General features: G+C 37.2%; 1 protein-coding gene across 3 annotated transcripts in view; it reads left to right on the top strand.

Annotated features, from left to right (window-relative positions):
• The window catches only part of MAP9 (microtubule associated protein 9), a 30,560-nt gene that overhangs the window by 1,303 nt on the left and 5,669 nt on the right, over positions 1 to 23,588 (top strand). Inside the window, exons 1-13 of one of the 3 annotated variants that reach the window (XM_042470400.1) lie at positions 43 to 313; positions 862 to 1,010; positions 1,941 to 2,025; positions 3,258 to 3,836; positions 9,918 to 10,150; positions 10,996 to 11,107; positions 13,790 to 14,070; positions 15,014 to 15,069; positions 17,475 to 17,640; positions 18,556 to 18,645; positions 20,685 to 20,849; positions 22,132 to 22,277; positions 22,464 to 22,596. In XM_042470400.1, coding sequence (XP_042326334.1) covers positions 304 to 313; positions 862 to 1,010; positions 1,941 to 2,025; positions 3,258 to 3,836; positions 9,918 to 10,150; positions 10,996 to 11,107; positions 13,790 to 14,070; positions 15,014 to 15,069; positions 17,475 to 17,640; positions 18,556 to 18,645; positions 20,685 to 20,849; positions 22,132 to 22,277; positions 22,464 to 22,596 — 2,205 coding nt within the window. In that variant the 5' untranslated portion in view covers positions 43 to 303. Of the gene's footprint in view, positions 1 to 41; positions 314 to 861; positions 1,011 to 1,940; positions 2,026 to 3,257; positions 3,837 to 9,917; positions 10,151 to 10,995; positions 11,108 to 13,789; positions 14,071 to 15,013; positions 15,070 to 17,474; positions 17,641 to 18,555; positions 18,646 to 20,684; positions 20,850 to 22,131; positions 22,278 to 22,463; positions 22,597 to 23,588 lie in introns of those variants that run through there. The other 2 variants (XM_042470401.1, XM_042470402.1) reach the window with 2 other exon arrangements.

Raw genomic sequence — 23,588 nt, forward strand, 5'->3', positions numbered from 1 at the left:
AAAAAAAAATCTCTATAAAATGTGGAATATTTTAACCTGATTTCCCCCGCCTTGTAATTTGCACAAGAGGCCCTTTTCTGCTTCTTGCATCTGAAAAATAACTGCTTTGACTGGAAACAAGGCAGCCCTAAGAGTTATAAAAGGATGGTCTCCTTGCAATAGCAGAGGCAGCTTGCTTTCATCATCCCTTTCCCTCAAATTTCTGGTGATGGAAGCTAGATATTGCTCTCTAATACTGTCGTATAATTGACAGCGCAGCAGATAACGTGCAAGATCTTCATTCTTTATTCCTACACATTGCTTATGCATAAAGGTACGTTCTCTACTATTTCCTGCACAAGATGGACCTAAGAAGAATAATATGAACATATTTCAGATTTTTAATTTTTTTGCTGTACTTCCTTCTAGAGAAGGAACATTTTTTTTCTCTGTAGTGAAAAAACCCCACCTTTTTGGGTCAGTAACAGTAACATTAACTACTTTGTCTCAACTTTAATTTCTTTTTCACTGGGAATAGAACTCAAGTTAAAACATCTTAAGGACCTATCTTTTTATTAGTCGTTTTTAAAATACATATAAAATTAATTGCATTGTCCATTTTCAGTCATTAGAAGATACATTTTCCAAATCAGATCAAATCAAACATTCAAAACAGCATTCATTTTCCAGTTAAATATTGCTTCTGTGAAATCTCTCATATCAGGAATTCTTAGCCATTTCTTCCCAATTCCTCTTGTAATTGCAATTCAAATATACTGGGAAAATAAGTTCCTTAGTAAAATATTTGCTGTTTTTGAAGTGAGAAAATGTATTTGGACATCCTCAAAGGAATTTTGCCACTAAAATCTTTCTTATTTACAGTCAGACAGAACAGTTGCCTTCACTGGGTTCCAAGTTCAGCAGCATATAAGATTAATTTTCTCAGATCAAGAAACATGTCTGATGAAGAAAGTGTTAGCACCTTAGCCTACAGCAAGAGTCCAAAATTCTCCAAAAGAACCTCTTTTCAGGTAAAATATTTGATCTCCAAGTCAAAATTGATCTGCAGAATAATTTTATTTATTTATTGTATTTATACCCCACTCTTCAGAAATACTTTCAGAGCAGTTTACAAATTCTTAGACAGTTCCCTGCCTTCAGGTTAATAATCTAAAAACAAGACACACAAGGAAAGGTGATGACAGTGGGAGAGAGAATTAAGTCCAGCAGAAACTACAGTCCAAAACACACTGGAGAAATAATCCAGTTTGAGATGACTTTAACTGCCCTGCCTCAATGCTAGGGAATTCTGGGAACTGTAGTTTTGTGAGTTTTCTATCAGACAGCTCCGGTGCCACAATAAACTACAGTTCCCAAGATTCTCTAACACTGAGCCAGGGCAGTTAAAGCGGTTTCAAATTGGATTTTTTTCTATAGTGTGTTTTGGACCTGTCTCTTATTCTCTCCCTCTGAGGCCAGGGAATAATCATCATAGTGAACCAAAATAGTTTTCCACACTTTTGGCCCAGAACTTTTACATAACAGTATTTCCAAAAGGTGGATATAGTGAACAAAGGACATATGTAAAATGAGTAACTGGAAAAGGCAAGTATATGTTTGCATTAAGATATTTAACTATGACTTGGTATTATTGGTGAACTGATCACAAATGAAGGCTCAAACTAGCAACATCAGATTGTACTTCTTCATGATAATTGCTTTATTTATAGAGGGAAGCTATGCTCTGCCTTATTTTTATTTATTTTTTAGATTACCATGGTTCCATAGCTCAGCAGAGGCTATAAAATATGATTATTAATGCTGCCTGTTGTAAACAATGCTGGAATTGTTTCTTAAATCTCTTCCTAAAATAGTTGTGGTAAACAGAAGATTATTGTTAGAATGCAGACAGATTATTTTTCTTATTAAAATGATAATTTGTTCTATGCATTTATATTTAGGCAGAGTTACAGGAAGCACTTTCTGCTCGTGCAGCAAAACAACAAATGGCTGACTATTCCGAAGACTTTGAAAGTGATGATGAAGGTATGTTGAATAACAAGATACCTTAGAATAACATCTGCTTGTACCCTCATGCTGCTTTTGTTCCACAAATAAGAGGTCAGTAATGCAACATGATCTTAGTCTGGACTTTTGCTTAGAAGCAGTCTCAGATCCAAAATACACGGGTGTGGGGGGGAATCCTATTTGAGACTGTTTTAACTGTCCTTGCTTAGTGTTAGGGAATTCTGGGAACTGTAATTTTGTGAGACATTTAGCCTTCTCTAGCAGAGAGCTCTGGTGCCACAATAAACTACAATTCCCAGGATCCCCTAGCACTGAGCCAAGGCAGTTAAAACAGTCTCCAACTGGATTATTTCTGCAGTGTGTTTTGGACCTCTGTTATACATATGCCTTACGAAATACTTAGGGCTAAAGATCATGAAGTAATGCCTATGAAATTTATTGCAGTTTTCCTCCCCAATATAGGAAAATGTGGATTGAAACAACTTCTTTTTTTGCCCCACATCCAAAGCTATTGAAAATGCATTCCACATTTGCTTAAGAAGGGACAAATAATAGACAATATATTTCTTGCATGCTCAGCCCTACTTGGGGGCTGGTAAAAGGAGGCATTTGTTTGTTGCATTGGGAATGGAAAATATTTGGGTTCCTCAAACCTGTAGATAAGTCTTTCTCAGGATAGCACAGAGCAACAGTCAACCCACAAATGGGATAATCCCAGTGTGCCAACTGACTAGGCAGGAGTCAATGTTCTTTTCTTGAGTGAGGATGTATTTGTTTTGGGTATGTTAAGGAATTGTACTTAGAGAATTACTGCTGTATATGAATTGGTTTTTGCATTATATCACAGTGCACCTCATGTTTCTTTTGAATGTATTTATTGGGGGTTCCTGTCTCTACATTATATGGGTCTGAATGGCTCAAATATTTTTATATATTTATGATTTAGTGTATATTAATGTTCTTGAGGCTTTTGATGCTGAAGTGGAACATAATTTATAAAGCACGTGTATTACAAGTGATGAAGTGTATACTTTCAATTTCTGTGTACATTCTGAAACTTGTTCCATATAATTGTAAAAATGACTTCTGGGAGCAAGTCAGGAAACAAAGGAAGAAGCATATTGTTTCATGGTTGACACTGCAAAGTTTTAAAAATGTATTGGATCAAAAATGTATGTCAGATTGATGTTTGGGATTAAGGTTTGTTGTCGACATTTATTTTTATACACAAATTGTTAATCTGTTTCTAGGTTCAGAAGAGGAGTTTCCTGAAATTTTGGAAAACAACCCAAAGAAATCTGTTGGTTTTACAATACCATTATGCAAGAAGAATCATGGCAATAGGAGCAGTTTGAAAAGTGAAAGTGAAGATGATTTGTCTTCATCAGATGTAGATCAGAGACCTCACTATGTGTCCAAGCTGGAGAAAGAAGTTTTGAGGGAAGAGAGGGAAGCTGTCCCCTTTTCACTGACAGAACATTCTGGGTCGTATGAAGAGCATGTAGGGAAGAAATCCATTCCATTTGAAGGACCTTTGCGAGACTGCCGTTTTTCTGAAAAAGAAACTGCTAATGCCTTTGTTCTGGGAGAAGATGAGGAGACATCTCAGGAAACAACAGGGTTGAAAAATAAACGTCTGAGCAAAGAGGCACAGGATGATGAATCAGTTTCTGAAGAAGGATCAAGATTTGAAGAAGAGGGTGAACAACTTGATGAAGTACCTGTGTTTGAGCTGCAGTTAGAAAGTGATGATGTAATTCAACAGAAAACTGAAATCAAGCCTGTGCCAAAGCCAAGGGAATTCAAGAGCAAGGCAGCATCAGTATCTGGTAAAACAAGTTACTTTACATTCTTCTGCTTGGAGTAATTATGTTCAAGTAAAGTAGTTTGCATAATTCCATTATCATCTTCATGGGAGCTTCAGCACTTTTGAGTGTATTTAAACAAATGTTACCATGCCAGTTGTTGGTTGTTTTTTTCCCATTCTGCAAATTATTCCAAGATAAATGTAAGCTATATTTGATTGAGCTTTGTCAATGTTTAAAACATTTCCATCTTTTAATCTTGTGTGGTTTTATACTGCAAATATACAGGGGTACCCCGGGTTACGAAATTAATTCGTTCCGCCGCCGCTTTCGTAACCCGGAATACTTCGTAAGCCGAAAAACCCATAGGCGCTAATGGGGAAAAGCCGCGATTTCGTGTGAAATAGCGCCGAAAAGCACCAAAAAATATTTCGTAACCCGAAATAACCTTCGTAACCCGGAACAGTTTTTTTGAATGGATTTTTTTCGTAACCCGGAAATTTCGTAAGGCGGCGCATTCGTATCCCGGGGTACCAGTGTAACTCTCATGTTTAGCTCTGGAATATCAGACAATAGTTGTATCTGTACTGCAGATACTTATTTAACTGCCATGGCTCAATTCCATCCTGTGAAATTCTAGGATCTGTAGTTTTTGTCTGAGAGCTCTGGTGCTACAACAAACTACAGACCCCAAGATTCTGTAGGATGGAGCCATGAAAGCAATGTAACTGCAATCATTCTGCAGTATGTCAGCAGCCACAGTTTTATAATTATCCACTATTGCAACAGAGAACTGATAACCATTTTTATCTGACCCCTGATTTCAGAGGAGTTTTACATCTTTTGGATAAGGTGAATGCCAGTTCCCAAGTCATATCATAACAAGTACTGGACCAGTAGTATCCAATCCTTCACGCTATATCAGAAATTATTTCCATAATCATTCTGAAATTCTTCTCAATTTCAAAAGAGTTGTCTGCTGACAATAATTAAGAAACATAACCCCAACCCACCTTAGATCCTCAGAACTCGTATCAGTTATTTGGATCCACACCAAAGCAGAAAGAGTATCCCAATAGGTTGTTTATGTGAGGATCTTGCCTTGGGTAAGGGACAGGGTAAATCCTACACTGCTGTGTGTTGCATCTACAAATTCCAAAAGAGAGTGTGTATAGATTATCAAATGAACCTGTTTGTGAAGGAATTATGATATTTGTATTTTTCCTCTAAATAGTGAGATGCATTTATTTTATACACACTAAAAGTCACAAGGTGGTTTGATGTCTCAAGCAAAATGTTGTAGTTCTTTGTAGTTCTACTCTCAGAAATCCCTGCTCTTCCAGCCAGATGCAGATTCCCAAATTGGGTGATATGCCCCCCCAGGGGGGGGGCAGTAGAGATCCAGGGAAGCGGTGAGGGAAAAGAGGGCAGCAGTGGGGTAGTGAGGAAAAAGAGGATGGCAGGGGGACCTTCAGTCAAAGTATTGGGGCACAAGAAAGACAAGGGGAACCAGCAGCCTTTAGGACCATGGTGGGGTTGCATGAAACTTCTTTTCAGGGTCCCTTAAAACCGCCACACAATTTCACTGATCGCTTTGTGTGGTAGTATCTCCCACTCTTTGCCTGCCCCCATGAGCTCACTCCCTTAGTCCTGCATCTTTTGCTAGTGGTGGCAGTGGTGTTTGGGAAACTCTTACAAGGCATGGGCACAGAGCATCATTTCTGTGGCTTGGAGTAGCCCCATTTTGAGGCAGAGTGACTGACTGGAAGCTTGTGGTAATGCAGGCGAAACAGTGGCAAAAGGGAGCTTTCAAATTTGGGACTCTGCTTAAAGTTTGTGAGCTTTGCTGGGATTTGCCTGGCAGGTTGGAGTTGCATTGCTGTTCGTACTTTCTTTCATTGGACAGGCCAAGAGAAGAGTTAGTAGAAGAAACAGTGAAGCTTCCCCAATTGAAGCTTTGTGGGGAAGGCATATCCCTGAGGAAGGAGGGTGAGGATATCTGGGGTTGATTTTTGGAAAAAGTCCTTCGCTTTAGAGTAGTTTCTGTAAAAATCTCTCCCTATCTGCGGCAGTCTCCAGTGCAGAGCATGTAGCGTCTGTAAACCCCCTACACATACCAGCTGCGCCCCTCTCCACCCTGACGAAGGATGGATCGCCCTTGCCTGGAAGAAGCTTCTCCCTTTGCACCCACTGTGTGGGCAAGAGGCTTCTTGGTCTCTGCTCAGCCAACTGCTTGGTTGCTGCTCTCATGGTGACCGGGAAGAAAGGGAGCAGTGACTGAGATTGGTTGCTTTGAATTTGCAGTAGAACAGTAGATCTAATATCAAGAAATATGTGCTGGGAGGAGCACTAAGTTTGTCACCGTAGAGGATAGGGGATGGTAGCCAAAAAAAGTTTGGGGAGCCTCAGTGCATGCTGTGATCTTTGCTTGTTTTGAGGCAGGTAAGCCTTGGTGCCAGAACATCTTGCATAAAACAGTGCTGCCAAGCATTGATACTAAAGCATTTTGCATTGTGAACTAGTATCGCTAATCACTAAAGGATTTTTTTTCATGTTGGTATATTAAGCAGATACATGCCTCTTCAGGGACTGACATCAGCTACAACATAATAATTGATGCTAAGTGTGTGATCTTTCCTTATGACTTGTAATGAGTTAACATCCTTAGCCTTATATATACAGTACTGTAAATGCCCCTTGTACTGTTGTGCTCCCAATAAATACTGCAACCACTAAAGTTGCAACTCTTCTAATAAGGAGACATATATATGAGACCTGAATATGTTCAGGATCACAGCACATGGAAAAGTCATGCTTCAGCCATGAATATTTGCTCTGAGAATTTATTTATCAATGTTTCATGGGGATTTCAGGTCTCTTAATAAAAGAGCTTATGTTATTTTTCTCCTCTAAGTGGCAGCATTGGCCAAGTATACTGACTTAAAATACTGCTTCAGGATTTTCAAATACGGTATATGCCCACTGGGTTCGATTACTCTATGGTATAGTATATGCCCACTGGGTGACCCTGGGCAAGACACAGTCTCTGAGCCTCAGAAGATGGCAATGACAAACCCCCTCTGAAGAAACTTGCCAAGAAAAACCTGTGATAGATTCACCTTAGGGTCACTATAAGTCGGAAACAACTTTTGAAGGCACACAACAACAACATGCTTGTATTTTAAAAGTCCATAGATTTGGACCAAGCCAACATTACATATTTTTTTCTAGAATGTATAAAAATCTTTTTAAAAATTAGCATTCACATTGAACGTATTTATCTGTTTTTATGCAAATTGTAGACACTAAACTTAGCCCCAACAAGGAATTACCAAAGTTCCTATAGACTGATTTTTTAAGAGTCTATGATACTATGCAGTCCCTGGACTATTCTGAATTAGACAAATACATTTCCTGAAATGAAACTTTATATAAATTTTTATCTAAAGACACCCATTGGAGGCCAGCTTTTTGCCCTAGGACCTTCCACGGGCTGCACTAATTGTCCAAAATGCAATCAATAATGACAAAACTCAAGAAGTAGCAAGAAATCTGCTTCTGTTTTTTTAATGTTATTTTTTAGTTAAGTAGTGCCGACTGCACTGCAACTTGTCTAAAAGGTGATTCACAACTATCACAGAGTTTCTCAACCAAAATTTCACCTTTCAAAAAAAAGAAAGAAAGAAAGAAAAAGAAAGAAAGAAAAGAAAAGGGCAGTCCAGTAGAGGAAACAGTCTTTTGCCGATGACAGTAATTATATGTTTTGTGTCATCATGCTTGGCAGATACAAGATCATAAACTGGATTTATGATCTCCTAATTTGGGGTACTATGATCTCATAGTCAGCATGTTGTAATGGTTTGAGTGTTGGACTACGCATCTGAAGACCAGTGTTAAATTCCCAGCTCAACCATGAAATCCACTGGGTAACCTTGGGCAAGTCATACTCTCTGAGCCTCAGAGGATGACAATGGCAAATCTCCTCTGAACAGATCTTTCCAAGAAAACCCCATGATAGGGTTGCCTTTTGGGGTATTGTACTTATATTGTACTGCATTGTATGGTGTCTGTACAGTATTTTATTTACATTTTAGATTTTATTATATTTTAGCTCCTTTCTAATTTTTCATAGAACTCCTATAGAATTTTATAGCATGCTTTACTCACTTTTGTGTTATTTTGAGATGGCCTAAGGGCTAATCAATAAACATTGATTGATAACATGGTTGCCTTAAGGTTACCATAAGTCAGAGATGACGTGAAAGCCCACAACAACAAATTTGGATTCATGATCTTATAATTTAGTTAATGACAAAATGTGACACACACACCCTACTTTTTTAGCCAGGCAGCACCCCAATCAAAGGATGTTGAAGATACTGTAAATTAGGGTGCTGGGAAATGACTTCACCAGCATTCTTGCAGTTGCAGAGTGCATTGAAAGAAGCAAATCAAGCAGGACTCCAAGGAGTCTCTTCACCTTTTTCAGTGTGCACTGCAAGTGCAGCAGATATTACTTCCCAGCACTTCAATCTGTAGCACCTCAGAAACCCTTTGTTTGTTTGCTTGGCTGAAAAGATACGTTTTGTAGAAATTGTATTGTCAAATGTGCCTAAAACTACAGAGCCCCATCCTCATATTCAGGATCTTGCCTAATGTCTGTCAACTGCTCCTCCTCAAACATGTCACTGTGGCAAAAGCCCTACCCTTAGTCACATAGGTTAAAGGTGGGCTTATGAGGGATTCTGCCTAAAATGTAAATTAATTGAAGGTGTTGTGTCACTAGGAACTAAACTGAGTAGCATGAGGATTACACGGATCCATTGTTCCCATTGCTAAAGAAATTCAAGCCGTTAAGTTCGGGAGATGTAAAAAGTATATCTTGGGCTGTGTACACTTCTTTCCAGTATTTGGATATTTAATGATTTTGAGTGAGAACTCAAAATCACCAAACCCAAAATGCTTGTTTGTTTTTAAAGCAGCCCAGAAACAAAATTAGATAGTTTTAATGCAGCTATGATTCAGTCCTAAAATCAAGGGTACAGTCATAGGCTAGGATTATCATCATACATTTTACTCTAGTCTTCTGCCCTAAACAATGAGCTCTATAGGCAATCATTAACAAAAACCGACTGTTAATAGTACAAATCTATGATGTTAACCAGTTTTGTTCAGTGAGTCTTTCACTTTTGGGTATATGTAGCTTATTTGGAGTGGCTTATATACTCAAGGATGAGGGGAAGCATACTGTACTGGTGCAGCTGTTTCTTGATTATGGAATGAAGCATCCTACACATGCATGGAGGTGAGGATGTATAAAAGTAGGCAGATAGAGAGGGAAAGAGGTTCCCAGCACTGGCTCCCTTACAGAGGCCAGCTGTATCCAATGGGACCTATTGCTTCAATGCTGGGCATAATGAAGATACTTAGAGAATTGAAAGTTGGGAAATTCCTTTAAAGAAGACATAGCTGATTTCTTAATCCATACTTTCCATAGTGTCTCATATTCACGGAGGTCTGTGAAGCCATGCATTGAGGCAATAGACAACTCTTGAGAGAGCCACCCTATGTTGGAAAGGGTATATACTCCTCAAGCTCTATTGGATCTCTCTGCATTTTTAATGGCATTGATATGGTTTATTTCATGCAGAAAAAGAGGAGCTATCTTTCTTTACTACACATGTAAACAATGCTAAATCTCTGTGGATTCTTAATCATGCCTCATATTGCATACGGTTTGACATTTTTTCGGTGTGAATTAGCAATTGCACCTAAAAATAACAGGTTGGAATTGTAACATAAAATCCTGCTTCCCACAAAAGGAATGAGCAAATGATTACAGTCAGGCTATGTGATTTCACAAAGAAGTGAAAGAAGCAATCATGTACAAGAGTTTTATAATGATATTTCTTATTTGTCAGTTGTAGTACTTGAATTGTTAATTTTATTTTAATTGAACATCTGGGATTTAATACTATTCTCACAAATGTTTGAAGCAATCTGACTGTTTGGTACAAGAAACATTTTGGGAAGTTGTTTCATTTAGTCTGGATTGTCTTCTTCTGAAATGCCTGTTGAAAATTGCATTCTTTGTATTTTTCCCAGCTGAAAATATCAGCATTCCTGCATTACATGATTATTCAAAGCCATCTCCTCAACCCAGGAGTGTTTTGAGAAAAAGTAGTCATGTGGAAGATTATGAAGGAAGCAAGGCAGAAGATAAAGCATCTCATAATTACAGATTCTTTTCTTTGTCGGCACCATCTTCTGAAACAAAGTTAAATGATCAAGTGATGAAATCTGAAAGAAGAGCACTTGCAGAAAGTCCTGGTCCTGAGGTAAAAAGTGATTTTAAGCTATCCAGTACAAACAAAGGGTAAATAACAGAGAAGCAGAGCCGTTGTAAGTTGGGGCATTGGATTATTTTGAATGGTCTATATTTATAAGTGAGCCAATCTAATTTACACTTTGCAAGCGAATATGCAGAATGGAATAATAGCCTTTGGAACTGTGTTTTTCTTCTCATGTTGCAGTGAAGTACTTGGCTTCAAAAGTCATATTTTAGAGGGAAATGTATATAATTTCAATGTGATTTTCCTGACTTTTTCAAAAAAATGTATATGCTGAAAACAGGACAGAACAGCCTTATGATAGAACTCATATGAAACAGACATGCACCAGAAACAGACCGATCCATTTGTGTTAGGGAGCAGATCAGATCTGTTTGTAAGGTCCAATTAATGAACAAATGAATAGGCAAAGAAAAACAGTTTAATGTTTATTATAGGAATACCATCTATGACTAGGAGAGTTGCTTAGGATACCTGTACTGTAATATGCTAAGCTCACTATGCGCTAAGGAGATAGGTGGGAGTGGACTGATAGTGGACAATGTCATCCCTGTGTATCAGTTTATATATTGGTGGAGACAGCACTGTTAAAAGAGGGGGAAAGTATCCAGGTCATTCTTAACTCTGCCACTGCATGTCCTTGTAGACTTTCTCAGTTATTTAACCCACTGTTCTCATGGGAGAAATAAGCACATGCTTAGCTTTCTTTAATAGGAATTTATTCTCTCACTTCTGTTGTTAAAGCGTGTTCTGTCACCTGTAGCTTGAATCAAGATTATGGGGTTTTATCACATTGCAGGTGTTAATTTACCATCATGTTTTTTATATCCTAGGGCCCCTGGATTGCAAGCTCCTCATCACCATTTCCTATTCATTTTTCTTCAGTGGATGAGAGAACTGGTGATTCCAACTTAAGACTATCTGGGGAAGAACAATTTCCAAAAGGTAAAGAATGTGGTTCTATAAAATTATTTTTAGAACTATTGGTTATAATTGAGATCTTACAGTTTTGTAATACTCGTCTAACTTATGTCTAAACTACCTAATGCAACTTCTGATTATTAGTGAGGAAAATTTCAAACTCCATAATGACAGGGGGTGGGGGATCTGAAATTAATAATTATCTGCTTTGATTCTCCCTTGATTTTCCACCATTATAAGAGGGCTTTGGAAACATGCTAACAAGCTGATGATACTGTATATACTCATGTATAAATCTAGAAATTTTAGTCAAAAAATTGACCCCAAAAAAACCAGAGTTGACTTATCCACATGTCAATGTAAGTACTGTACTTTAACTCTTATTTTTTTTTTTAAAAAAAAGGGAACCATCCCCTGGTGAAATACAAGAGTGTAATCTGTCTTGGAAGCACTGACATCCCCCCCCCCAAAAAAAAACCCCTCTCTCCCTCCCGTTTTTTATTTTTCGCTATTATGTTTGTTGAATTTTTTTGGGTTTTTTTTTTTTTTTTTTTTTGCATTGTTTTCATTTGCTTCATCCTTTAGATCTTTTGTTGCATGCCCCTAAGTTTCACTCTCGACTCATCCACGGGTCATATCAAAATCCATAATTTTGGTCCCAAGACCTGCCCTTCAGTTATACATGAGGCCTACTTGTAGTCAAGTATATACAGTAATTTCTTTGTGGTCAAGTGCCTTCAAGTCATTTACAACTTATGGTGACCCTAAAGCGAAGCTAGGGTTTTCTTGGCAAGATTTGTTCAGAGGGGTTTGTCTTTGCCTCTCTGAGACTAAGGTCCATAACACACTGCAGTGACCAAGCATATTCCACATCTGTCACTCAGTAGTGCACCTCAGCAGATAGGCCAACAGGTTTTTGTGCACCTCAGCAGGTAGGTCAAGGGGTTTTTCTCCAATGTCAGATCCATGCTGTATGCCAGACCTTTAGCTGTAATAAATAAGGTTCCAACCATTTTTTGCCTGTGTTTCTTTTGTCTTCTTACAGATGAACCCACAAATAGCCTCTCTTGCTATGAATTGACAGTCTCTGTATTTATCTCATATAGATGTACATAGTTAGAAAGACATAAACGTGAAAATATTTCACTCACTCAAGTAGTGTAAAGTCCCAGGGCTTACCTTGATTCATTGTCCTTTCAAAAGAGGTTGCTGAAACCATACGATCTTTGTCATGTTTTAATTCATTTATAAATGTACAGGGTAAGCACTGAAGACATGGCTTAATTCTCTCAGTAGGTAGCCAAATGCACATGAATGAAAATCCCCTTCCCCAACACTTGTTCTTCCTTTTTACCTCTTTCTGTGTCTTGCTGGAAAACATTAGTCTACTTCTTTACTCACAAATACCTTGTTTAAATTAGCTGATGTAGGAGAAAGATATTCTCCCTGTTCCTCTTTCAGATCTGTTATTGTTCTTATCATTTATACCCCGTCCCCCCCCCCCCCCCCCCAAATTGGATCTAGACTAATTATGTATCAAGGGGCAATGATATGTCTAGTTCCTATTTATATACGTCACCTGGATGTCTCATGGTTTGAAAACTGCTTTCTCATGTCCAAGGCTATGGCTGAAATATTTTGTTAAAGCATTGTACAGTAAAATTCTAATAATCTCAATTAGGTAGTAAATCTAGATACTGGTACTAAATCTCCGCCATGACCCTCCCTCTCATAGGTCTGCACACAGAGGAGTTTTTATAAGGACTGATTGGGACTAGAATAATTATGAATCAAAAGCCAATCATATGGCAATTAATTGCCAAAACACAATTTCCCTCTTTTCCCTGCTTAGCCTATGAGCAAGCAGTGTGTATGTTATATACATGGCCATCTAGCCCATTTCTGCAGATGTATTGCTTGATTTCTCTCTCTTTCTCTGTATATCCATGTGCATGTGTGTATATATAAGCCCATGAATTCCATAGGGTTTTCTTAGGCAAGGAATACTCAGAGGTGGTTTGCCATTGCCTTCCTCTGAAATACAGCCTACAGCAACTAGTATTCTTGGCAGTTCCCAACCCAAGTACTAAATACAGTAGATCTGATCCTGCTTTGCTTCTAGCATCAGGCAGCATCTGGTTTCTTCAGAGTATTTAGGTCTAGTTATTTGATTTCTAGAGTCTCTATTTTCCACATGTCCTGAGGGAAGAGGAATGCATGATAACTCTCTTAAGCCCTGTGTGGAACCCTGCATTTGGTCACATTATGTCCCATATGTACTATGTAAAATATAAGAAAACTTGCATTTATACAACCGCATAAGAGAATGAAGTTATAATTTTATTGTTCATTTTTAAAATGCATCCTGTAATATTTAAATGCTCCAGCTAATAGAAAACTGTGAGTTTTGTTTTTAAAATGCTATATGAGAAAAGAAGTGACAGTATGTTTTCATACTGAAATGGACAAACCATGAAATATGACATGCCAAGTTGTTTTTAGAATAAATTCCATTGACAGTTTGCAGTATAGTTAATTTTGCCTATCAAGTCACTGTATATTTGTCTCATGAAAAATTAGATCTTGGAGAGAGTTACAGAAAGAAAGCCAGAGACAGCCTCCTTTCCATGGACATCAGCCACCTCCAACCTTTTTTTTTTTTTAATCCAATGGTCCTTCTTTTCTTTTCCTTTTTTTAAACATTAGATGAGGAACAAAAAGAAACTGGCAACAGTAGTGATCTTAAATTGCTGGAGAGTGACAGAAAATCACCTTCTGTGATAGAACTAATGATGACAACAGTGTATGAGAAAACTAAGAAATTACAGAAGTCAACTGAAGATGATCTAGAAGAAAAGCTGGAGGCATTGGAACGCAGTGCTATTGAGGATGGATCAAAAAAGACAACAGAAGATGATAAATTTGAACAGAAGTTAGAACTAAATACTTCACAGTCTGCACTGGGTGTGTCAAAGGATTCAGTAAAGGTATGTATGATAAATGTGCACCATTAATAGTGGCAATTTCCGAGTAACCTATATACAAGTATGTGTATGCAGACATACACATATTTGTGTCTCTCTGTGTGTGTCTTCAAGTTGTCTTTTGATTTATGGTGATTCCATGAATTTCTTGGAGTTTTCATGGGCAAGGAATACTCAGGTGTGCTTTTGCCAGTTCCTTCATATCTACTTTGTAGCAGTTTTCAAGGAAATAGCCATGTTCATCTGTTTCTGCATAAAAAGGAAGCTGAAGGTTAAAGGGTTCTAACAGCACCTTTGAGACTAATTGTGAAACAATTAGCTGGACAAGCCTGGGAAGAGCCAGCTAATCACAGCTCATGGAATATTGGGGGGCACTACAGGCAGAAAAGGACATAACCTAGAGGCTTGTCTGTAAAAGAGTTCATTAGGGCCAGTCAGATGTAGAGTTAAGGTTGTGAGGGAGAGAGGAATAGATAAGATCTGAATAGGGTTTGGGGCACAGAGAATATGGAACTTGTTCAGGAAAGGTGTTACTGTACTTTGGCAGAAGTTAAGGTGTTAATCTATACTATGTGTGGAACCAGTCAAAGGCTGGATTTGTTTCCCTTTTACCATATAATTTTACTGTTTTTATTTTGTACATCTCTGTCTGGATGTTTTCATTTGATAAATAACAAGAAGACATGATCAGACTTTACCACATTGAGCCCACTGATCAACACAGCCACTTGTCCAGTATAATGGTAATCTTGAGTCCTGAGTACCAGATCTGGGAGGGATTTCAAGGGTAAAAGGGGAAGGTGAGTGACAGGAGCTCAGTGGCTGAAACTGTGGAGCCAAGCTGAAAAGGGGTTCCATCACAGTAAATGAAATTTTGGAAAATATGCTGCATAATCATTCTGTTGTTTGCTACATTTTAAAACAATTTTGTTTTTGGTTTTATTAGGAGGAGAGTGAAGAAAGTGAAATAGTTGCACAAAATGTAAAATCTTCAATAAGCAGGTAGGAAATTAGGACTTGAGGAATAAGATCTTTAGATACGTGAACTACATCAGATCATTCTAGGTCTTAAATTGCCACATCCTAATGCATTGTTGATATTACTGGCCATGATTACCGACATACTTGGTTTTAATCTTCACAAAGTCTATATCATGATATATAAATCAGAAAAACCAACTTTTGCAAACATATTTCTTGAGTATTCTTGTGAGTCAGATGATTCATGATCCATTACTAAATTACTAAATACCCAATATTAACACCTGATTAACATAATGTATACAGTGGACCCTTGTTATACGCTGGGGTTTGGTTCCAAGATCCCCCGTGGATAACAAAATCCGCGAATGCTCAAGTCCCATTAAATATAATGACATAGTAAAATGGTGGCCCTTATAAAAAAAGGAAAATCAAGGTTTGATATTTGAAATTTATACTTTTTATGAACATTTTCAAACCGTGGATGCTTGAATCTGTGTATAAAAAATCCATGTATAAGAAGGGCTGACTGTAGTTCTTCCTAAAATCACATTGTTCTTGTTAGACAGCAAAACTTGTCTGACTTACTCATCTTTGTCAGGAGAAAAGTTATGTATGTGGTTACATTCCTTGTGATTTTCTAGCATGAATATTTTCTTGCACTGGAAAAGGATATCCTTGGATGGTCTTCAGAAAGGTTTTTCTTTCCCTCAGCTTCCTAGCTTTTGTCATTTTTCTCTCTGTCCTGCAGACCAACCTTTCTGTGGCAAAGAGCTATGTTATGTCCTTAGCCTCATGGTTTCTCTGTCATATGGCTCCCTGCCTACAGACAGGAACAGTTTAGCCAAAGTCTTTGGACAGAACAGAAACATCACAGCAACCTGATAGAGAACTTCTAGATGTGAACATCCAAAAGGAGCAGAGTAATCCTCTGGGTTTGAAGGACCATACATAAAAGGCTCCTAGAATAGCCAAACAAGGCTTAATCCAAAGATCACTGCCTACCATATCTTAAATGTTAGGAGCAATAGGAGGGAATTCCAGTATTAAGTGTGAGTACAAAAGGGTCTGGAACTTCAGCTTCTTTGCCCTCCCCCATGATCAGTAGACAAGCACTTTGTCCTGCATTTTATAGATTGATTCAGTTCATTCTCAGGGTCTTCTCTCCATTATACCCATTGAGAGAAGGAAATTCTGGCAGAGGGGCAAAGGTTCAACCCCATACGGTGCGCTGAAATCAGTCTCAGGTTGCATCTTGCCTGATGAGGTTACTGAGGGCTTTCTGTGTTTTCTAAAATCATATTGTACTGGTTTCACAACAGAACCTATTTAACCAATAGACAGAAAGAAAAAATAGGTCATGTGAATAAGTAGAGTCTTTAGGTTTATCTGGTGTGAATATTTCACTGTTGAGCCTTGTCCCTTAAAATTCTTCCAGATAAAAGCTTAAAAAATAAATAGATGACCGAGATCCTGCATTGTCCAGTATAACTACAACAATGGAGCTCAGCTGTTTTAACTCTGTCTGATGAGGCAGCCTGCCAAGCAGTGACCCAAGCAAAATATTTCCAAGGCACTGCAAATCAGGCTGCTGGGAAATGAGACTTGCAGAGCTTTCAGGCTCATTGAGAAAAGGCATCAGGAGATACCCCAGGGTCCTGTCACAGCTGTTTCTCTCAATACATTCCATGAGCAATGCAGACATCATTTTCCAGCCCCCAATCTGCAGTACCCACGGAAACTCTTCTTCTGGTACTTGCCTGGCAAAAAAGATAGATTTGGGGTGTCACATTCCATCATTACCAATTATAAATGTGAATCCCAAGTTATGAGTTCATGTCTAGCATGTGACCTCATAACTACCAAACAGGAAGCTCCCTGATATTTTTAAACTAATAGATATTAGGGCCATTTTTTCCCTTTTACTGTGACCTTTTCCTTAAAGCTTTTGAGTTTCTAATAAAAAGTTGAAACAAATTGTTAAAAGAGATGGTCCCAGTGCAATACATTTTATGGTTTAAAAGGACCTTACACTTATCTTGGTTAAAAGAATAGGCAGATTTTTTTCAGGTAAAAAAAAAAAATCAGTTAATTAGCTTAAAACCATTTAACTGAGAAAATGCCTTAGACAATACATTAGACAAATTTATCAGCTGCTCTCAACTCTATGGGCCAGTCTCCAACATGAATCTCCAAGTCTTTGAACCTGGAAACTCCAGTTTAAGTATTCCATGTTTGTCCATGAGTAGGTTTCTCTCTACAAGCTACATTAAACTCTAATCATTTTGATGCTTGAGTCCCAGAATCATACTGCCCACTTGAATTGAAGTATTTTCTGAGATAGTTTTTAAAATGCATTTTTAGGTTTCTTATTTATAAAGTTTATTAAAGCTTAAAATGTTTTATTTTATCATTTTATTTTGCAGGTCTTTGAGCACTACATATTTAAAGAAAACTGGGAAACCCTCTCATATCCCAATAAGTACATCATCTCAGTACTTAGGAACCTTAAAGTTCTTGGACAACAAGCATTTACAAAAATACAGTGCTGAACTTGATAAAGCAGACAGTTTGAGAGCAGCAGTTTATCAGGTAAGCCCAGAATACCACTTAATACTATACAAGTATGCCTTTTAATTAAGAATACAATTTGCAGGGTAGGCATGTTGACCATGACACAATTTCCAATGTCCATAATGTGGTAATACTTTTATTAGGTAAGCCAAAAATATCATTAATTATCTATGTGTAAGCTTTTGAAACTACACGCATCTTCACCAGGGAGAGATGTTTTAAAAGGCAGTCTGTTTTTCTATTAGGATAGAGTGGCATGAATTCAGAAAAAGTGAATAAAACAATTCATATTTCACCTTAATTAAAAATAAGAGACAGACTCTTATTTTTCTTCTAAAATTGAGTTCTTTAAAAACATAATTTGAAGTGTTATTTCATACTATATTATGCAGAGTGTTTCAGATGGTCTCATTTGCAAGGGAGGGGGGAATGCTAAATTTATCTTAAACAATCAGTTCAAATTTTACATTTAACTTCGGATTTGACCTAGGGTATAACTAGGAGTAGACCTTGAATTTCACTCCCTTCCCAATTTTTCATTATAAATAACAACAGCAAATTAGGAGAAATGTATTTCAAATGTATTTTAATGAGATTTCTGTGGCCTATGAGATAATTCCATTTTATGCCTTAATTGATACAGAAGCTTGGAGAAACTAAAGAAGCTGCCTTTGACACCACACCTGGAATGGTTGATAGGGAGTTGCACACTATGTGCAAATAAAGGTTATGCATATGTCATTTTTCATTCCAGTAGAAACATCATGTCATACATACAAAATTAAAGGAATAGTTCATACCGTTAGTTTAGAAAACAATGCTAGTGGTACTGATCACATAAATTTGTTTGTCTTTTATTAGTAGATAATTTTATCAAATGATAGCTAACATTCACCAATAAATCTTGTACTACATTTGTTTTGTTTTTTTCAGGATTGGGTGGAAAAGAAGAGAATATTCCTGTTGGAACTACAAAGAATTAAAAGAAACAAAGCTGAGAACTTGCGGGAAAAAAGTGAAAAGGTTTGTTTTTAAAAGCACTGATTTAAAACTGCCATCATCATACTATAAACATTTATGCAGACTTGTTCTGTGTTTGACTTTCCAATCAAGTATTGACATCAATTTTTTTTAAAATGTTGTTTATGGAGTGTTTTAAAATTGATGTTTTTTCATTTCACACTCATCTTCTGGGAAATTTGAGTCTACCCAATAAGTCTGTGTTAGAAATATGAAGCCAATTCTTCTGGATCAGGGGGAGCACTGCCAAGAGTTAAGGAGGAGAAATTGTGGGTTACTTCCTGGTTTTAAAAAAGGTTTCTAAAAAGCTAAATAGAGGGAAGCATTTGGATACAGTCATTTTTAGCCAAGTAATAATGTCTTTTGTATTAAAAAAATATTAGAGGGGGTTTGAGCACCTCAAAGTTTTACTACTTGACTAAAAATGACCATATATCCCATGCTTCCTTCTATTTAGCTCTTTAGATTTTTTTTAAAACCAGGAAGTAAACCACAATTTGCCCTCCCTAACTTTGCTATCCTTATCCTTACCGTAATTAAATCCCATTTCACTCTCAATTGAGTTAGCTTCATTGGAAAAAATTGTACAACTTTGATTATATGACCAGTGCTGTTCTTTCTTGCACCATGGATTTATAGATCATGTTTACTAAGCATGAATAAAGAGAAGGGTTAATCATTAAACAGAATCTCTTTCATACTGATTTTTTTTCTAGTTTACTAAGTCAAATTTTCAAATGGAGATGCCCCTTTGTTTTGCCATAAAGGTGTATATTTCAGTCTAAAGAAACAGTGAAGGTACAGTGAAGAATACGAAAAAGGATATCTTGGTTTAGGTTGGCTAACCAAATATTTCTAGAAAAGGTTTGTAGTTTACTATCAAGACAGTGGTGTTAAAATTGTGATTAAGTAGTGATTGTGAATATGAAACAGTTACCTAACTGCATGGGAACAAGCATCTCTATTCTGCCAATGATCAGAGTATGGTTGAATGACATTTCCATCATGTTTGAAGGAGTCAGACCAGGAGAAGTTACTGAGGGCCAAAACAGATGACCGGTTAAAGCCCGTTTCCAGGCATCTTAGGGAGTGCGGTGTTTACACGCCACACCAAAGACACCCCGAGCCAGGGAGCTGCCCAGATGTAGGCAGCTTCAAAATGCTTTGGTGGCACAGCCTATATATGCCGCATGCCGCCAGAGCATCCTGAAGCCACCCTGGAGCTGCAGTGAAGCTGGAAAAGACAGCCCTTTCCCGGTCCAAATAGTAGTGGATCTTTTCCACTCCTATTTGAGCTGGGTTCAGGGTGGATTGGGGTTGCAGTGTGTGTTTGCCACAGCCCCAATGTGTCTTCAGTGGGGGCAGCTTCAAGTTGGCCCTTCCTTGCCATCTGTTCTGGCCCTGAGTTAAGTACTTAAATATAAGGTGATGCAGGATTTCAGCTGGTGTGTTTTATGGTTAAAACATGTAGGTAGCCAGTAGGTACAAAGATAAGTAGGAGACTTCATGAATTTTGGGGCAGATGTACCCATAAAAACTATACTGTATATACTCAACTATAAGTCAACCTCATGTATAATTCAAGGTCACGATTTGTGGCCAGAATTATGAATTTTGCCATGACCTGTGGATAGATAAAGGGCAAAACTCAGAGGCTCCTTCATGTGTGTATGTGTGTTATGGCAAGAGAGACTCTTATTGAGGCTTTTTGCTTCATCATTTCAGCTTTCGTTTCAGCCAGATGCGCGGGCAGGAGAGGATTCTTAAACAGCAATATCAGTTAATCATTCAGGACTCTGTCTGCTTAGTGCAAGAGAGAAATTAACTGCTCTGCTAACTGCATGGGGAAATCTGAAAGAGCTACTTTCACATTACCATAGTGATCATGGATAAGTTGACCTGGGATTTTGGAGTCAATTTTTGGGCATATTTTTTAGACTTACAGACGAGTATATATGGTAATTCACAGTGCATATAAATTCGTCCAAAATTAGTGATAATGAAATTCCTATATATTTTTAAAGTGCACATTTTCTCTTTAGAAGGAAGCTGCTAAGAGAGAAGAAGCACTTGCATCCTTTAAAGCTTGGAAGGCTATGAAGGAAAAAGAAGCAAAAAAATTGGCTGAGAAGAAGAAGTTGGAAGAGGCAAAGAAAAGGAAAGAAGCAGAACTAAATGAGAAGAAAAAGGAAGAGGCACAAAAGGCAGTGAGAAATTTCTATGTTGCAAACATTAAACCTAGAAAAGGACTGTGCAAAATGGACTTTGCAGAAAATGTTCATTGTACTTCCATTCCCCTACAATTCATCTTAATTACTATAGTATTCTGAAAATGAACTTCATATGTAAACTGGCCAAGTGTAAATAGAGCACTTACAGTTAACCTTCAGTGCTCTATATGACAGTATTCAGTGTAGAGTTAGAAAAATAATTTTGCAAGTAGATCTGGCAATATGTGAAGCCTATCAGCAGGACAAAATCTATAAAAAGAGGCTTTAATTTACCAATCCTTCAATAAAACTTAGAGATTTAAAAGGCAAGGACCAATTTTAATCTGTGAGACTGAAAATTAGAGATGCTTGTTTTTAGGCTGGTGGTTACTCTGGTAGAAACCTTTTAGAAAAAAAATTAACAACAGCTATATTTTGTTTTAAATTAGATGCAAGCTCCCTTGAGTCCTATGCAAGGGGAAAGGCAGGATATAAATAAAATTAAATAACAGAAGAATGTTATTTGCGAGGGGATTGTACTGATCAACCTAGTGTAAAATATAGCTGCCAGATTACTATCTGGGAGCATTTTATGTCAGTTTTGAAATAAGTTCATTGCTTGCTGATCAGGACAGGACACCTAAAAGATTGTCTCCTCCAAGATGAATTAACATGAAACTCTGTTTAATATGTGCCTCTCCCACCTCTGTTTTGTGGCGTGAAGTAAATTCAGTACTGACCAGAAACAAAGTCTTTCTAGTGCTGGTACCCAATTGTAGGAATCCTCTCTCAAAGAGGTTTATTTGATGCTTTATTTGATACCAGGTGTAAAAGAGCTAAAAGATTAAAAAGAAGAGATTCTTGCAGAGAAGAAAGGCAGCAGGGTTTTTTATTATTATTATTATTGTCCAGGCCTCTTTTATTTGTTCAGGGTTTTTTAATGTTTCTGATTCAGACTGGATTTTTATCTGCTTGTTGCAATGAATGTTACTGCCTTTTTAATGCTTTTATTTCATAAGACCCTCTCAGTAGCAAAACTAATTAGTTGTTCTAATAAATAGAGTCCAGGTGTCCTTTATTTCTCCCAGTAAATATTAGATTGATTTATAAAATAGTATATTGTTTAACACTGTTTTGTACTATGCACACTCAAGAAACTGATTGATCGAGTGGCTTCAAGCAGCTGATGAACTGACTAGAAATTTGTTTAATTGCTTAACAACATTAATGAAAGCTCTTACACAGAAATCTTAATGGTCTTGCTTTTTTTTTCTTTCAGGCATTTGAGAAATGGAAAGAAAAGAAAGCAGAATATTTGAAACAGCAATTAGAAAGGGAGAAAAGAGTTGAAAGATTAAAAAAGAAGAAAGAGGAGAAGATTATTGCGGAGAAGAAGAAAGACAGCAGATCTGCTGTTGAAAAATGGTACATATAAATCATTCTGATTTTATACAGTATACTGTCATAATTATACCTGAATATGTCAGCCTTAGGAACCAAAATGAATTCATTTATTTGTTATACCTCTTTATTACATTATTGCTATTGTCTGCGTTAATTGAAGGCATGAATGTGCTTTATGTTTTAAAACATATTCTGTATACCTTTTAGGAATGAAAAAAAAGAAGAATTCATGAAGCAAAAGAAAAAAGAAAAAATCCAAGAAAGAAAAAAAGAAGTAGAACAAGAAGTTGAGATGAAAGAAAAAGATCAAAAAGCCATAGAGGCATATGAAAAATGGTTGGTAAGTATGTGCATTGCTGATCATGTGCAAACATAGATATACGTATTCTCATTTTGATTTATCCACTTCCACTATATGAAGATGTCTAAGTGAAAAGCACAGAAATGTGCTTCTACCAAAAGTTATTAGCAAAATTTTTGACATAAAGTGATGTGGAAACAAAACTGGCTGATATCTACTAAATGGAGCAACTTTTCTATATAGTATGGACAAGTGATACTTTGTTTTAGATCTCAACTAACAATTTAGATATGAGTAATAGTGTCATGGAAGCCAAATTGTGATTTGGCACTGCATGTATCTTTAAAAAACTAATTAGCAGCAAGTGAAGGTCCTTGTCACATTCTGGGCTACTAAGAAAAGGCTTAACCCACGCCATACCTAGTAAAAATTGTTCCCCTGAAGTTGCTATTTGGCACAAGAATTAAACTTCCTTCAGGGCCAATGGCAACATTTGTCTTGTATTAAATTGCTGCAGTGAGAGAGTATCAGGACAATAGTCATGTTGTAAAGAGAGTTTTTAATCTCTTTTTTCCTGCATGCCTCATACCTTGTGCCCAGTGGTTGATACTATTTACAGGTTTTTTTTAAAAAAGATACACATTACATCAAACTACATATGTAGATGTGGTTTGGTAATAGGCATACAAAAGATGTGTGAACTAATTGAGAGTTATCCTCACTTGTTCCTTGTGGACTCCCAAAGGCACATCTGTGTCTGCTTCTTTGGTTACATTTTAAGCATTTTTCTTAGACTTGATAGATTTTCTTTTTTAGTAGAAGGGAAAACCACTTACAGTACTGCAAACTGGCTGCCTCACAAAGATTTATATACTCATGTATAAGTCTAGAAATTTAGGTCAAAAAAATGACCCCAAAACCCTGAGTCGAATTATCCATGAGTCAATGTATGTAGAGTATCTTAATTCTTATTTAAAATAAGAAACTATCCCCTATATAATCTATCCTGGAATCACTCACCCTCTCTACTC

The sequence above is a fragment of the Sceloporus undulatus genome, chromosome 5 (assembly GCF_019175285.1).
Source record: "Sceloporus undulatus isolate JIND9_A2432 ecotype Alabama chromosome 5, SceUnd_v1.1, whole genome shotgun sequence".
Taxonomy (NCBI): Eukaryota; Metazoa; Chordata; class Lepidosauria; order Squamata; family Phrynosomatidae; genus Sceloporus; species Sceloporus undulatus.